This window comes from Ruditapes philippinarum, unplaced genomic scaffold, assembly GCF_026571515.1.
Source record: "Ruditapes philippinarum isolate M1 unplaced genomic scaffold, ASM2657151v2 ctg208_1_1_1_1, whole genome shotgun sequence".
NCBI lineage: Eukaryota > Metazoa > Mollusca > Bivalvia > Venerida > Veneridae > Ruditapes > Ruditapes philippinarum.
In genome coordinates, this window is record NW_026858626.1 from 411948 (window position 1) to 428003 (window position 16056).

The window sequence follows — 16056 nt, forward strand, 5'->3', positions numbered from 1 at the left end:
TAGAAGAAAAAGATACAATTTATCTGTACTTGTGCTAACAGATATACGTTAATTTGGGTTAACTGACAATCATATTCATCAAGATTATTTGCAAACGGTTAATGCACGCATGCATTGAGTGCAAAAATATTCAAGAGATGATTTATATTTTGATAACTTGGCGTATCTGAAACCATGCCGAGAGAGATATGATCCTGTTAAAGTGGAAACTCGCCATGCGACCTCAATAGCTCTACCAAAGCAAACCATCATAGTTACAAGAAAAGCATTGATGCAAAGCATCAAAGGGCGACGCCAAAAGAATTTGATCCAGATTTGCACCTAAATACTTAACAAAAGATGTGTACTTTATAGCAGTACCATTACATGTGACCTGGAGGCTAGGGCCAGGTTAAGTTGAAACTTAAACCAAAAAAGAATAGACTCTGTCTTGCCAAGATGCAAAGGCAATTTATAGTCAATTAAGCAATCTTATAAGACTCATGTTATAAGAAAGAATTTCTTCAGATTTAATTTATGAGACACAAGGATTCCTGAGTCATCAGCATATAATCACAGGCACGAGTATCGGACCTGGGAAGAAAAAATATGACCAGATGACCAGATTGATAAAAAAACCTGTGTTTATAAAAACCAAAATAAAAAATGTAAATAATGATCCCCTTTAAAAATATACTTTCAACTTGAAGTATATTTTTAAAGGGGGTCATTATTTACATTTTATTTTGGTTGTTGACACTTTTAAGATGAACACAGGTTTTTTTATCAATCTGGCCATATTTTTTCATCCAAGGTCTGATACTCGTGCCTGTGCATTATAATAAAAGCTTATTGCTTAGGGTTGAAGACATGTAATTGACATATATTAGACATAAAAGAGGACCTAAAATGAACATCAGGGGGACAGCATAGGTACTCAGAGCAGTAGTAGAATAAGTACCAGCCACATCAACCAGCTACTATCAGAGATAAGACTTAAACCATGTAAGAATGTCATTATATATGGCAGATGCTTGAAGTTTCATGAAGAAGAAGAAAAACAACTTCTTCATGTGCAGGATAGTGTGTTCAACTGTATCAAATGCCCTTTGTAGATCTAAAAGTATCATGCAATACTGCCTTTGTCCATTTCAAATAATGCAATCTGTTAAATTAATCAAACATGTGTCAATTGAAAAACCACTTCTAAACCCTGACTGAAACTGCCTGACCATGACTCAAACCCATGACTTTCAGAAGACCAACTGAGCTATCCGTCCTGCTACACATTTTCTCTTTAATAATGAAACAGTTCTAAACCACAACATATTTCCCCACTATATCGATTTGTGTTCGTGAATTTCTTATGTTACAGAGCATAGGAAATTGAACTCATGCTTATATGCAGTCATAGGATGAGAAAAACTTTGAGCTTGACCAGAACTCATTAACCTGTGACCAACATAAGAAGAAATTTTATGAAGGCTGATTTGTATTTTGCATCAAGGGCACCGGGCAAAAACATGAAAATGCAACAAACAAACCACTTTGTGGTAGATTGTATTTTCATGTTTTCATCTGGCGCCCAGTTACTTTTTGTACTATGTTAATTGGTTTTCATGTGGCACAAATCACCCACTATAAATTTAGTGCACAAATTTATTCAAGGGCAAGTAACAATCTACTCTATGTACAGTCTGTTGTCGCGTTGACTCAGGAGACCTGGAGGTTGAGACCGGTGTCTCTTCATTACAAATAGATAAGACAGAAGCTGTCCTTTTCAAACTATGCACATGTTAGAAAAAAATAGAATAACTATTCAGAATATGATTTTTTGAGACTTTATTAATTATATTGCTTGATCCAAGTTTAAGGACATTTTCAATCAATACATGTTTTATCATTTATAACTTTAAATGAAAGTCTCATCCCTTTAATAATAATGACATAACTGTATCTCTTTAAATGCAGAAAAATTATAAGTATCAACATATCAATATACTACTGTCTAAGATATACATGTACATGCACATAACATTAATAATTCCCAGTTTATATTAAATAAATATGAAATCCTAACATTAACATTAACATGCTTTTGATGACCTTACAACTGGTGAATTATATACAACAAAAATAGTATTATAAGTAATACCTAAGATAGACAGAAAAGAACAAATAATTTAGTAAACATAAGTTACTTCCCCTTAAAATAAAGAAAACCTGAAACCCAAAAGAACACGATAAACAGCAAAATTATGAAATGTTGCAGGTTCAATTTTATCAAGCCATGCAAATTAATGGTAAAGTATTCATAAAAAATAGATGGCCATGTGTCAGCAGTAATTGCAGAAAATCGGATAGCTTTCAACATCCGGATACTGGTACACTTTGTAAAAACAACCATTCTGCGCAACAGATAAATGTAATAAGGATAAAATCAATAGGATAATCGTTTACAACAGTTTCATTACCTATCCTTATACTCAATTGCAGGTGAACTTTCTTCTTGTAGGAAAATTTTGAAAATGTATAAATGATACGGCCTCAATCTAGACCACAACGATATTCGAAATCCGGGTTTTAGTATTGTCATTAAAACTAAGGGACAAGCTGTTAAACTTAACCCGCAATTTCGTAAAAATAATATCACAATGCACATGCTTTTTACATAAAGTTATTAAATACAAATATAACAACACATTTGTTTACTTGATTTTTACGAATCAAAATAAAACTAATTTACACAACATGAAATTAACTGCTAATAATAACAGCTCCTTCCATAGGCAAAAATAAAAAGCGTTCCATAATAGACGACGCCGCTCACCGGCGTCGCCAATAAAATCGGAAAAAAAATGGGGAGGTGTATTCATGCGCGTTAACAATTTAAGTAGAGTGGGGCTTTTGTTTGGCAATTGATACCATTCATACAGTGTGGCGAAAATAAAACCCACGCGCTTAAATTTCCAATGTTGCATTTTACATATCTGGTGACTTCAATTTCCATGCGATGATAGTGCTTGCTTTTGGAAGACTGTAAGATTACTTGTCCATTCAGTAAGTAAAATAGTATCATCATCAATGAATATGCAACTTACATGAACGCCAAGATTTACTGCATTCGATACTTATTCTCTATAGATTCAATACAATATATTTGTACTTTTAATGTAAATATTCTATTTCTAGCAAACGCTATACGTTTAATTAATCACATGGAATAGGGGTAAACATTAATAAAGAGATCTACACAATAGTGATATATTTATTGACCTTCGTTAAGGTTCCAATCATTTTCGGCATTTTTTGTTAATTAAAAATGTCTTATTGCACCACCTTCGAAGCTTTGGGCGTCCAACCGAACATACCCGGAATAGTTTTGCTAAAGGCATTTTGTTTTGGATTTTGAGATACCAATTAATCTTTTAATTATAACATTTAAACAATGAAAATCAGATATCATCTCAATAAAACAAATCTGTCATTGAAAATCACATGCCTGTAATTACTGATATAAGATCTTTGTCCACATTCCTTGAGGTTCTCAATGCAGAGAGACTTTAAATATAAAAAAACCTACCACAAGAACAAATACCCAAGCATTCTTGTTTCAAGTGTACATCTTTGATTTCGCGTGCAGAGAGAACATTTTCGGTAGCATGAATGGAATGCGACAAAATAAACAACCATTAAATATTTGGAGAGCAAAATGTCAAAATCACCGCCGTTATCTTTGTCTGTCATTTCAATAATATAGCAATAACCGACTGGTTCTATTTGTGTCACACCGACAATCAATTTGTTATAGGAATGTCATATCAAGGTTAATCTAGTAACATGTATTTTAAATCAAACTTTGGAAATTAAACTTTGTCTGTGTATATCTGTCGTTCAAACCTCACATTTTGGAAACCCATTAAGGAATCAGTGTATGCTTTAAATAAGTTGATTACATGTTTACCCAGCTTATCTGAATGCGATATATACTACTAGTAACTTATGTGAGTGATAATGAAATCAGTGACGAATGAGAAAGATACAAGTGAGCTGCTGCGTATTAAAGAAACGGAAGCATCCACAGAAGTAGCTGAATCTGATGGTGAAATTGTTGTGGAGTTTAAATTTACTGGTCTATTTTTTCTCTCTTCCAACAGGATCTTTCAAATAGTATAATAATACATTTAATTTAATGATTTATGAACGTTTTGAGGCAGTGCCAATTAAAGGTCCATTATGACTCAGATATGCTTTTTTTATTTCGTTGGCCTTTTACTTGAACCATCTTCGGCTTCTGTTGCTTTTTGGTAATTAGTACAGTAATAGTGATTAAGTATTTTATATGGAAGTCAAAACAAAGTACTACTTTGTTCACATTTTGCTACTTTTGTGACTAACAATTTCACATGAAGGTCTACTTTCTTCCAGTAATAAGCATCTAACATACTCTTTAACCGTTATTAAAACATTACATGTATAATATTTATGTGTGCCCTGTCCAAAGAATTAAAGAAGGAAACAGAAGTACTGGAGGTTAATTAAACTACAAAACCGAAAAATCTTATTTGTATTGTATGTGTATATGTATTGTATCATAGAGCCGTACTGTCAAGAATCTAAAATATTTATATATATAATTTCCAGTCACGATAAATGTCCAATAAATAAACAATCTTACATTTAGGATGGCCATAAATTTATGACTTCCATGTTTGAATAAATTTATTATACCATAGATACACTGCTCTATTAGAAATGTTAAAGACTGTTAGTTGACCTGTTTTAGGGACTTTCAAACCTTTTAAAACATCAATGAATTGTCTATGATTGTCTTTTAATGTAAGCAATTTAAATTTTAACAGAAAAAGAAAGAATTATTTAGCAGCTGAAAGATAATAGAAGCTGTCTTGTCATCATCGGCCCGACAAACACGTGCAAAACGTTCAGAAGAGCGGGGGACAACTTATTTGTACTTGCTCTCTTTTTAGCTTTCAGAAGCTTTGTAAAGCTTACAACGAACTAAGCCATTGTAATTACCCTGTAAGCAGTCTTTTATATCTCCAACTATTCTGGCAGTTTGTAAATTAATTAGAAACCCCCTATTAGTGAATCGGAAGAACAAACTTTTATTCCAGACAATTGCATCAGAGTTTATGTAATGTTAATTATATTCAAAGACCATGCGACTGAGTCATATTTTTCGAATATAAAAACAAAGGATACCTTTTTTCTTTGAATTGTAAACAACAGATAGTTAACAGTTAATAGATAAATGTCAAACAGTGACTTTGCAGCTTTACTGGTGGAGGAAGACCGCAGGTGCCCCTTCGCGCAACGAGCAGGCACCGAAGCTAGTCGTATAACTGATAAATGCAAGAATCAAACGTCAATGACTTAATAAGCTTACTAGTATAATTATGTCTGACCATTTACTGTATTTCATGGCTTTTTGATAACTTTTAAGTTGGATTATGTGTATGCACAGATATCTAGACTTCAAACATTTCTGTTCAGCAATTGTCTTAGTCTATATAAAGATATAATCTTAACAAAATGTATTATGTCTATTGCGTATACCTTAAAAATGAAACACTAATGCTCAAAGTTTTGTACTGACAGGTGACTTCAGCCTCTTTGATCATAAAATGATCAGCTTGGGTGTGTGGAAAAGTCTATGTCACTCAGTTCAGTTTATAGTAATGTCTTAAATTCCATGCATACAGCCGTTTACAATCGGACTTACAGACAGTCTATATCCCTGAAAATATTTTAATCCATTTAACACCCAGTGCTTTTAATATAAGGTCAATCATAGGGTATAATAATAGAATGAAATAGCAAAAAAGAAAAAGAATCATGCAAAGATATAATGCACTTATTTGATAGGAAGCTTACCACTGAATAAAATTTTGAAAATGAAAAGTTTGTCGGTTCAGAAAGCGACTCAGAAGATGATATTGAAGATGGTACAACAGTCTAAAGAGCAAAACATCATCTATAGTTACATGTTATAACAATCAATTCATTTAATCATTACCTTGATGAAAAGCCGGCAGTTTTAAAGTCATTAATTTTGGGGACTCAATGTCGTGATGATAAGATAATGTATAACGGTATATAGACTACAATGAAATACGGAAAGGCATTTATGAGGCATTTCATCATGGCCGTGGTTCAAAGTAATACACAGTTTCAAAAGCAATAAGATCCACTGACCAAATGTTTGACATTTTCTACGATATATATTGTAGTTAATAATTAAAGAAAATGACCGCTGTTTGAAGCAATTTTAATTGTGTTATCATTTACTGATAACTGGTTGGTATTTAGTTATGAAACCACCAACCATGTATCATCTTGTACTTGATTTATTTCCAGGGATATATCAGTCAGTCATAAATCTCTGTGTTCTGTCTTCATGATTTCAAGAAGTTGACAATTTATCAATCAAAGTATTATTTTTTCTTCTTTTTCTTTTATTCCAATATAGTATTGGTAATATCGGAAGTGACATCGACTTTATAAGCAATTACCAGTATCATTTAATTGTTCAATTCCATCAATTTGCATGCATTCACTTACGACATTTTTGTAGCTACAGGTGTTACGGATATATATTAATTTCATCGTATAAATACGTAACATAATTAGATAAAAGAAAGTCGTTAGAACTAAAATCTAATACTTTCAAAGATTAAACGTTACTTTAATAGGTATTAACTTAAAAGGCGGTATATTAATTCTTTTGGGAATTTCATTCCTGATTCTAATACAAAGCGGGAAAAGATCAGTAAAGACTAACTCATAAGACCTTTAGTGTCTTGAAATAAAGTGCTAAAAGAATGTGTCCCCGATTAATCCATTATTTCTAATAATAGACCAAAGCCGTGGATACCCTCCTGGTTCTTTTCATGCTCTTCATGAGGTATTTAACAGTGACTATATCAATATAAATACATCTTATACAGTGATTAATAGACATTAAACCTGTTGAATATATTAAATTGACTTTTCAACCTTCCACTTTTTTGTAACTGTCTCTTGCCATTGCTGGGGATGGGATATCAAGATGAAAAGTTAAAAACGGTCCGCAAACAGTATGGAGCCTTGCCTGACTCCACGGAAGAGCAGAATGGCCTGGCTCTATAATGAAAACAAAGGCTTTTTACTTTCGGTTTTCAGCAATTTAATGCTTAACCTTTTCAAATAAAAAATCCTCGTGTTGGTAATCAACTTCCGTCTTCTTACACAATCACCTTAGTCACTACATCGTAAACAAATTAACAAGTGTTGAAAAAAGAAATCAAAAAACGATTTTTCAATACACAGAATGAAAATATATTAAAAATGTTTTGAAATGGCCTTAAAATATTGACTTTAACAATGATATTGCAAGCATGACTTTGCATCTTTGATTTAGAATGTCATCGATTTCAATTATACTTGGAAATATCTTTAAAAGACATCGAATCTGTATACAAGATACAAAGAGCCTAGAAATATATGGAATCATATCGATTGAAAATATTTAATGATCATGCCATAATGTATGCTATAAACGTATGTAATGACGAGGAACTATTATGTTCATGTCATATTATATAATAAAATCTGTTCTGTTCTGATAATAAACAAACTATAACATATAAATCTACTTTGAAGTTTGAAATATTGATACGAAAACGGTGATGATTATCTATTATCTTTTTTTCAATTTATTTGTATATTTTGTATCAATTATTAATTATTATGCATATACAGTCCACTCTCGTAATTTTCTTGATTTCTTATATGAACTTGCCCATCTTGCCTTTCTTGGTGACTGTCCCCTTATGAATTATAAACGGATGCAATTATTGCACTGGCAACGGCTTGTTACTTGGTGAGGTTTAAAGACCTATCTGTAATAAGCTTTAGTGAGTCCTATCTCCAGGTAAATGGAAAATACGGTTCTTTCATAACCATTGTTGTTATTAACACTGAACCCTACTTACGTAAATATATATTATCTAAGCATATATGAGTCATATAATGAAATTCGTTGGATTTTACCTAATCTATCTAGTCGAATGCGGATCTTTCTAAATATCACCATTTTCATGTCGAAATGTTGAATTCTGTTAAAGTTGGCGCTAGGGGTGTATGTGTGTGTATGTGTGTGTGTGTGGGGGGACGGGGGTTGGCGCGTGGACGGTAGCTAGCAATTGCCACTATCGTTTATGAAAGGGCTCAATCAAACCGAGTCTGCAACATTTTCAAGTTTGGCGTTTTAGGCGTCCTTTGGGATTTTCTCTATTGAATTTATTGCATGCCAGTTCGGCTGTCTATCCATCCATTTATTAGTATATCATTGTCTAAACTCTCCTTCAAGAAACCTCTGTTTGTTTGAAGGGAGCGTTGCGATGGACATATTACTAATATGCCTGCTTCTCAATTAAGGGATCATGTGTTGGTTGTCCTGGTTGGTTCAAGGAAGCATAGTGATTGAAATAATATGAAATTATTACTTTTCACAATTAAACTTTAATATAAATGTCAGTGTCTATGAGTTGATGCTGTCACCATTGTCATCGCCTATACAAAAATTTCTGTGCCAGTTTTCGAATGGTAATAAATATGATATGTAAGCATGACTTTGTTAAATTAATTCAATTTCATTTTAATACTTAACTGTAATATTTTGACAAGGAGTCTCTATTTGCTACCTAAAATACACCGTAAGGAAAACATTCAACTAAAGCCCAATGAATAGAAAGTAATATGATTTTAAATAAGATAGATTATATATGCAAACAATTGAAAATAAACCAGACTATCTTAAAAAGAGAAGAAATTCCTATCGTAAATACTTAGCTTTGGAGATAATAAACACTTCTTTACCCAATTTAGCAGGTACGGAAATATATTGTCGGGTTTATGATGCGTTTAGTTACATTCAGGTAGACTGTGTTGAACAAATGTGGGAGGGATTTACTGTATAAGGAATGTCATTTGATCGATACGTCAATCATTTGAGAAGTGGGCATATACTTCTAACATTTATGGTATATAACCATTTAAACTTTATACTGTAGTTAATAATATCGTTTGATGTTTGACGGTTAAGAAGGATATATTTCTGTAGTTCTAGAAGTTGTAAAGTGATAACCGCAAAGATATAACAATAAATAAAAAAAGAAAACTTAAATCATTTGAAGGATATTAAGAAAGTTTAAGAAAGGAAAGAAGAAAACAAAAATGTTGCTGAGCTCTGTAGCACTTGTGGCGAAGCCGAAGAATGCGAAAAGTAAGGACAGCGACAAGAAAGCAGAGGTGCTGACCAACTATCTTCAGGGTGATTCTGATACATGTGTAGACTGTCAAAATGAGGTAAGGGTCTATTTTATATTGAATCTTAAACAGGCTCTTTAGTTTTTTAAACATAACAAACGATTAACAATTTAGAATTATTTTTTCAAAGAATTGTAAAATTATAACTCTAGAAATATGTTGAATGAGAAGTTAGGAACAAATAGTGATTAATGGTAAAACATTTGTACATCTAAGTGTATAAAAGCTATAAAGTTACATAGATACATCTGAAGTCTGGTATGGTGTTACTTGTCAATTCACATCAATCCCTAGCGAATCCCACACAATATTTTAAAATGCTGCTTGATCCTGTTACCACGATTAATAATTAAATAACATAAGTACCTCTAAAAAGAAACTAATTTCTTAAACATAGCGAAATTATATACAATTAAAGAAAGGGATTGTTGTTTTGTTCGACTCTATAGTTGGAAAGAAATAACTGTCGGGAAGTATATGTTTGAGCTTGAAGTTGATAATTTACTGATATTGGAAAAAGGAAAACAACTGCGCATCTGATAATATGCAAATAATTGAAAATTGATAAAAGATGAATTCCTTATATTATATTGTATAACAAGAAAAACAAGATGAGATTGAGAAGGTAAAACAAGATGAGATTGAGAAGGTAATAAGCATCTTCGCTATAAATTGTGTCAACAACTTTGATTAACCGTGTTGTATAATTTACTTTACAGATAGAGGAAGAAATGCGTGTGTTTCAATTTCCATCGGTTGTTCCGAAGACATCAGAAATAGACCAGCAAGATAAATTTGCCAACTACCCGGGGGACCGTGTCACCATAGTAACTGGAGATGCAATGTGCCTATCGGTGGAGAAGTTTTACTACACAATCGTTCTGCAAGAGGAGAAAAAAACAGATATGACTTGTAAGTGATATTTTACGCTTTTTTGATATTTTTATTTATCTTTTAATTACAATAACCTTTATAAATTTCATCGGTTAAAGTAAATTACACCCATGCTTAACAAATGAAGGCATATTTTTACGTTATATATTGACCAAATCCTATATTAAACTGTTATTTCTTGAATCGTTTCAGGCGTTTTCCGAAAGAAGGTCTTGGAATCAAAGGAGGTTCAAAATGGTCGAATTGAGACGGTTGTATTTGCATTGGACTGCGACCAAGAATTCTACATCACATCTTCAACATATGGCGATTTAGAACTTAACGTGAGTGTCTTTACCTTTGACTTGTCACTGTTTAAACTTAACTAATCATTGTTCATTAGTCAGTGAATATGTTAACTAGATAATTTTATTTCATGAATACAGTCAATATATTTTATCTGTAGAATTAGACTATTTCCATTTTAATGCTTTTATATACTTTTACCAATAAAACTTTTAAGCATATTAGTTGCATCATTACAACAATGTCTTGTTTTATTTTTTTAGTATCATCCCTCGAACCCGAGACTTGATGAGCCTGATGAACGATTCTTTGACGTGTTTTACACGCAGATCGGGCATGCTATGATTCAGCCAAAGCTCTGTCGCAATATGTACCTCCATCACCTGGACAACTCACTCAGTACTCAGCTGCTAGATCTGAACTGGAGGTGTCCTGAAGAGTACTTCTTTCACTTCAGCGCAGTGCCTGAAAGTGTGTCAAAATCAGTTAACGAGAAGAAAAGGGTATGCACACACAAGAAAACATTGAAAAAGTGTGTGTCAGTTCCAGTAAAGAAAGCGGCAGATGATTCAAGCGAGTGTACAAAGGACAATACTAATCAGTGCAGTATGTCATACACACAAAAACTAAGTACCTATGGTCCAGGCATGGACATTCATTTTTTAAAGGATACGATCAATAAATACGCCATTGACTTGCCGACAAGGAAGCCAACTAAAAGTAAAAGAGGACTTTCTACGTTGTTTCTCGGGTGCTTTAGTGCTAAAAGTCACAAATTAGTTGCATGAGAAACGTTGTTACCATGTTATTTAGTGCTGAAAGACACAGCAAAGTTTCATGACATTACTCTCAGGTGCATTAGTGCTAGAAGGCATAGAATATTTGCCTAATATTCATTGTAAATAAAGGGAGGTGCAATAACAAAAATCAAACATTCCGTCCAGTGGTACATATGAAGATACTTTTTTCTATTTATTCCTTCTATTGTATTAGTGAAATAAATAGATTTGATCTTAAAATACAATTGAAATAGAATGTGACATTCTTTATGCTGTAAATAATTTTACACATGATTTGATTATTTGTAAATAAGATACATTGAAAGAATTGTGTACATGTTTCAAACATAAAGCCCATGTATGAATTTTGTCTTATTTAAGTGCAATATAATTTATTTTCATTCTCTTATTCTCATAACATTGTTAAGGATGACCGTTCATAAGTTATTTTTCTATAGCAATCCATGTGTTCTAGTCTAGATTACTTAAAGAAAGGAAAATGTTAAATTGAAGACAAGAAATACATATGTTTATAAGAAGAGTATGTGGTCAACAAAGTCGATATGGACACAGAAAACAAAAACTTAGTTTTGAGTACTATAGATAAGTCAATCCGAATAAAGGTACGGATCAGATTCGGTTCTGTCTATTTCACAATCATTATGATAGTCCACTTAGTTTCATTGTATTGATTCTAGTCAATTGTAATTAACAGTATAACCTTTACAGAGCGACACCCTTTGAGAGATAAATATTTTGATTGCTTTTGACAGGTATTGACCAAGAGAGGTTAAATTTATGAATTGTGAATGTTTATAATGGGAAGAAATATTCCTGTTTGTTGTCAAGAGGAAATTGCTCTGAAAACGGCCGCTATGCAGAGGTTATACTGTATTTATTGTATTTATTATTGTAATGATGTATTGTTATGCGAGATAAAATAAAACATAAAATAATTTAGAACTGATTTGAGTTGTATATTTACATATTTTTTTTTTCATTTATGTCAAAGCCACTTTTTGGGGTATATACACATAGTGCTTTTAGTGACGCCGGATAACTTCTTGAGTTTCCTAACTCACATTTTCGTACTAACGTGGATCGAGGAAGCCGGGTGATAATCTAATCTCTAATGGGATGCAAACCTTAGACATCCGGATTAAGAGTCCGGTGCTACACCTCTACATCACTTTGCCTCTAAAGATTTAAATCATTTTCAGGTTTTCACTGTTTTGTCTGGATTTGGATAACATTATGTGTACTAGATTTTGCTAGCCATTAGAATTGAGCCTGGTCAGACTATTTGAATGTGTAGGTTGGCTCGGTTGCATTGTGGAAGGTACACTGTCCGTGGTACAGAAAGAACAACATTTAATGACCAGCTAGATTAAATAAGGCCCATACGTATATGGTCGTACATATCAAGTGCAATGCTGATAGATATATTTCTGTTTATGTTAAGAATTTAATGACAAAACGATTAACCTGGGTTAGAATATGACCAGGCCATTTAGTCATTATAATTGTTTATAACTGAAAACAGGAAAATAATGGACGTTTTAATCTTATTGTTTCGTTCAAAGGTATGACATCAGTAAAAAATTCTTTACTGTGATTCACCTGTCTTTGTTACAAAGAAGTATTTGAGTACTCACGTGTGCATACTAGGATAATAAGAATCTTTTTACACTTTTTAACCCTTTATCCCATATACTACTGAAACCAAAAATAATTAGCTACTCTGTATATAATGGACTGTTCTAAATTTAAAACTGGGCAAATCCATAACAAAAAATCAGCAGGTTAAAGGTCAAATACCGTACGGAGTGTAAAAACGCATTAGATTTCTTGTCAGATACCGGATTAGAGCGTCTTAAATGACAAACCATTAATTCTGGAGATTCAAAATCATAATAATTTATATGAATATCTCCTACAATGAAATGACACCATATGAAATACAAGTTATGTTACAAATCAAGACGTAAGTTTTTATTAAAGGCACAGTAAGCCTCAGAAATAAATCAAGTTTTCCTTCAGTAGAAAGGGCAAACATACGTTTTATATTATGTTGTACGAATTGATTTAGAATATGTAAGATGCTTATCACTAGAAGATAATAGCGTCGAATATAAAAAATTAAAACGAAAATAGAAAAAATAAGAATGATAGCATATTTTAGGCTTCATGGGCCTGTAAGCTACTGTTTTTGATTTTTTCTTTTAGATAAATTATGTTGATTTTAGTGTTTTACGGAATTTCTTTTTACCACATTCAATCTAGAATTAACCTTTCTAATTCCCATTTAGATCTTAAGACAATTGATGATGCAAATTATTAGATTTCAAACTCGCAATAAGTAAATATGCATTAATCTTAATATGTGTGTCTTTAAAAAACAACAACATTTTTGAAGTTTTTTTTTGTCAGCTAGAATGTCTTAAGCATAATAAACACACAGTTTTCATTAAATAAATAGCTAAAATTTAAATTAATAGATGTCACTCACGTTATATAATTGCTATACACCAGATTTAATTTTAAATACAAACAAATGACTGTAAAACTAAGATGAAAGTCATTAAAGGGACTTGGTTCTGTGAATTAATGTATTGTAGTAGCTTGGCAACATGATAAACATGTAAAGCATAACTCGAACAAAACATGGAATTACAAATATGGACACATTTGTCTCCCTTTTTGAAATTGATGATTCGACGCGAAGTAAAAATGGTGATAAAGTAGAATTTCGACCGTATATCTTTTCAAAAATCGAATGAAAGATAATAGTTAATAGTTTTCTATTGTAACAATTATGGTTTTCCCTCAGAAATATCTGCATAGAATATTAATTGTGTAACAAAACAATAGAATGAAGAGAATGGAAGCATATTTTAAAGTTTTTTCTTAAAAAATCTTTTCTTCTGGAAGTCAATGTTTAATAATTATGCCATTATAATTCACATTAACCCAAATTCTGCAGAAAACGGAAGTGACTATCCTTTATATTGTCAGGCCAGCCTTGAATTTGGCACAGTCTTATTAGACTCATGTATTTTTATATTAAACTCCCTGAAATATTGAATGGACTGTTCCAAACTCAATGCTGGGGTAACCTACAGGTAAAGGGTTTTAGGTCGAAATAGCAAAACCACGATGGTGAAAAGTGGAAATACAATGATGAAAAGTCGAAATAACGAAAAAAAAAAAACAAAACGAAACAGCGATGGTTAAAGGCGGAAAGTAGGATGGTGAAAAACACGAAATTATATCGAGTTTTCACCATCGTGGATCGTTATTTCGACTTTAGACCATCGTACTTTCGACTTTTCATCACGTACCATTGTCCTTGCACCAACGTAATTTCGTGTTTTGCTGTTTCGAGTTATGTATGTGTCGCTATGGCCATAGTTATCCCGGAATAATTAAGGAGCGGTGAACAGAAAAATAAAATAATGTGTGAATATCTTATAAGTTCAAAGATGAGTTTTGTCACGTACGCGTTGTTCTGTCAAGTACCAATCTTACCTTATGGGCTATCATGCGTCCAAAGAATGCATGTTACGAAATTGTACTGAACTATCTCATTACTTACTCAGCATTTAAAAAAAATATGGGATAGGTGGATGTACCACAAGGCATACCAACGTAGCTGATGAACTGTACACAAGAAACCCCACGGTAAATCTACAAAACTTATCAGAAAAAACTCTGTGGCATCTAAAGAGATATAAACCAAAAGTCCAAGAGTTTTATACGTTTGCAATTTTTAAATAAAAACAAAATTGTGAAGACGAAAAACATGGTTACATAGGTTAATAAAAACATGGTTACATATGTTAATAAAAACATGGTTACATAGGATAATAAAAACATGGTTACATAGGTTAATAAAAACATGGTTACATATGTTAATAAAAACATGGTTACATAGGTTAACAAGAAAAGCATTGATGCAAAGCATCAAAGGGCGTCCAAGCAAGAAATGCAGCAAGTGAAGATGAACTAGTACACTATGATGACAAGATATTCTTATAAACTACCAGAAATGTATACCATTTATGAATGAGCGGACGAAAGACATTGTTCATTATGAACTTTGATTGGCATGCTAGAGATTAGAATATTACTTGTTATTTCTTTATGATCGTGGTTATTAATAGCAATGGATATACATGTATGCAATCATTTATAATCCATATGTGTAACGCATGATCAACACGTACACACATTTGTCCCTTATTATGTTATCGCTATTAGCGAAGACCCCCTTAAGGTATCTGTTCACACTTTAAGTTAGTAAAAATATGACAATGGTTATATTACCATGTTGATAATGTTGAGCATAATTGTTTATCATACAATAATTGTAATATCTATTAATTTTAATTAAAAAAAATACAAATTTTATGAATATTGTTTTCTTTTATTCTTTTTTGTGTTTTATGTGCTATTTTTAATACTGAGTTTTTACTACTCTTTTTATTAAAATTGTAAAATAAATTTTAAGAATTCAATTGTCATATTGACCGACGATTATAAGTCAAAGCTTAACTGGAAAAAGTCAGTAAATTATTAATTATGGTTTATCTTTCAATATATAATATTGTATATTCTTAAACCATGTACATGTACATTGTATTTTTCTTTATCATTTTTTAAATTATCGATCAATTGAATAATTCATAAAATCTAATTTGTAACTTTGAATAATTCCTCGGCATCTTTACTAAACACGGATAACAAATTAAATAATTAAATAAAATGTTTCAAAGTTGATAATGTCATT

At 31.9% G+C, this 16056-nt stretch overlaps 1 protein-coding gene across 1 annotated transcript; it reads left to right on the plus strand.

Annotated features, from left to right (window-relative positions):
* Positions 1-9049: 9049 nt before the first annotated feature.
* LOC132753749 (uncharacterized) lies at positions 9050-12230 on the plus strand. The gene is made up of 4 exons (XM_060744269.1): positions 9050-9348; positions 10029-10221; positions 10396-10526; positions 10752-12230. Exons 1-4 carry the CDS (start codon positions 9217-9219, stop codon positions 11274-11276), a joined length of 981 nt encoding a protein of 326 aa, XP_060600252.1. The 5' UTR covers positions 9050-9216; the 3' UTR covers positions 11277-12230.
* The last annotated feature ends 3826 nt before the right edge of the window (positions 12231-16056 follow it).

Excerpts from the sequence above, each read along its gene's own strand:
- LOC132753749 (XM_060744269.1), top strand. The coding sequence starts at position 9,217 with ATGTTGCTGAGCTCTGTAGCACTTGTGGCGAAGCCGAAGAATGCGAAA. Across the intron at positions 10,222-10,395 it reads GAAAAAAACAGATATGACTT|GCGTTTTCCGAAAGAAGGTC; the intron begins GTAAGTGATATT and ends GAATCGTTTCAG. Across the intron at positions 10,527-10,751 it reads ATGGCGATTTAGAACTTAAC|TATCATCCCTCGAACCCGAG; the intron begins GTGAGTGTCTTT and ends TTATTTTTTTAG.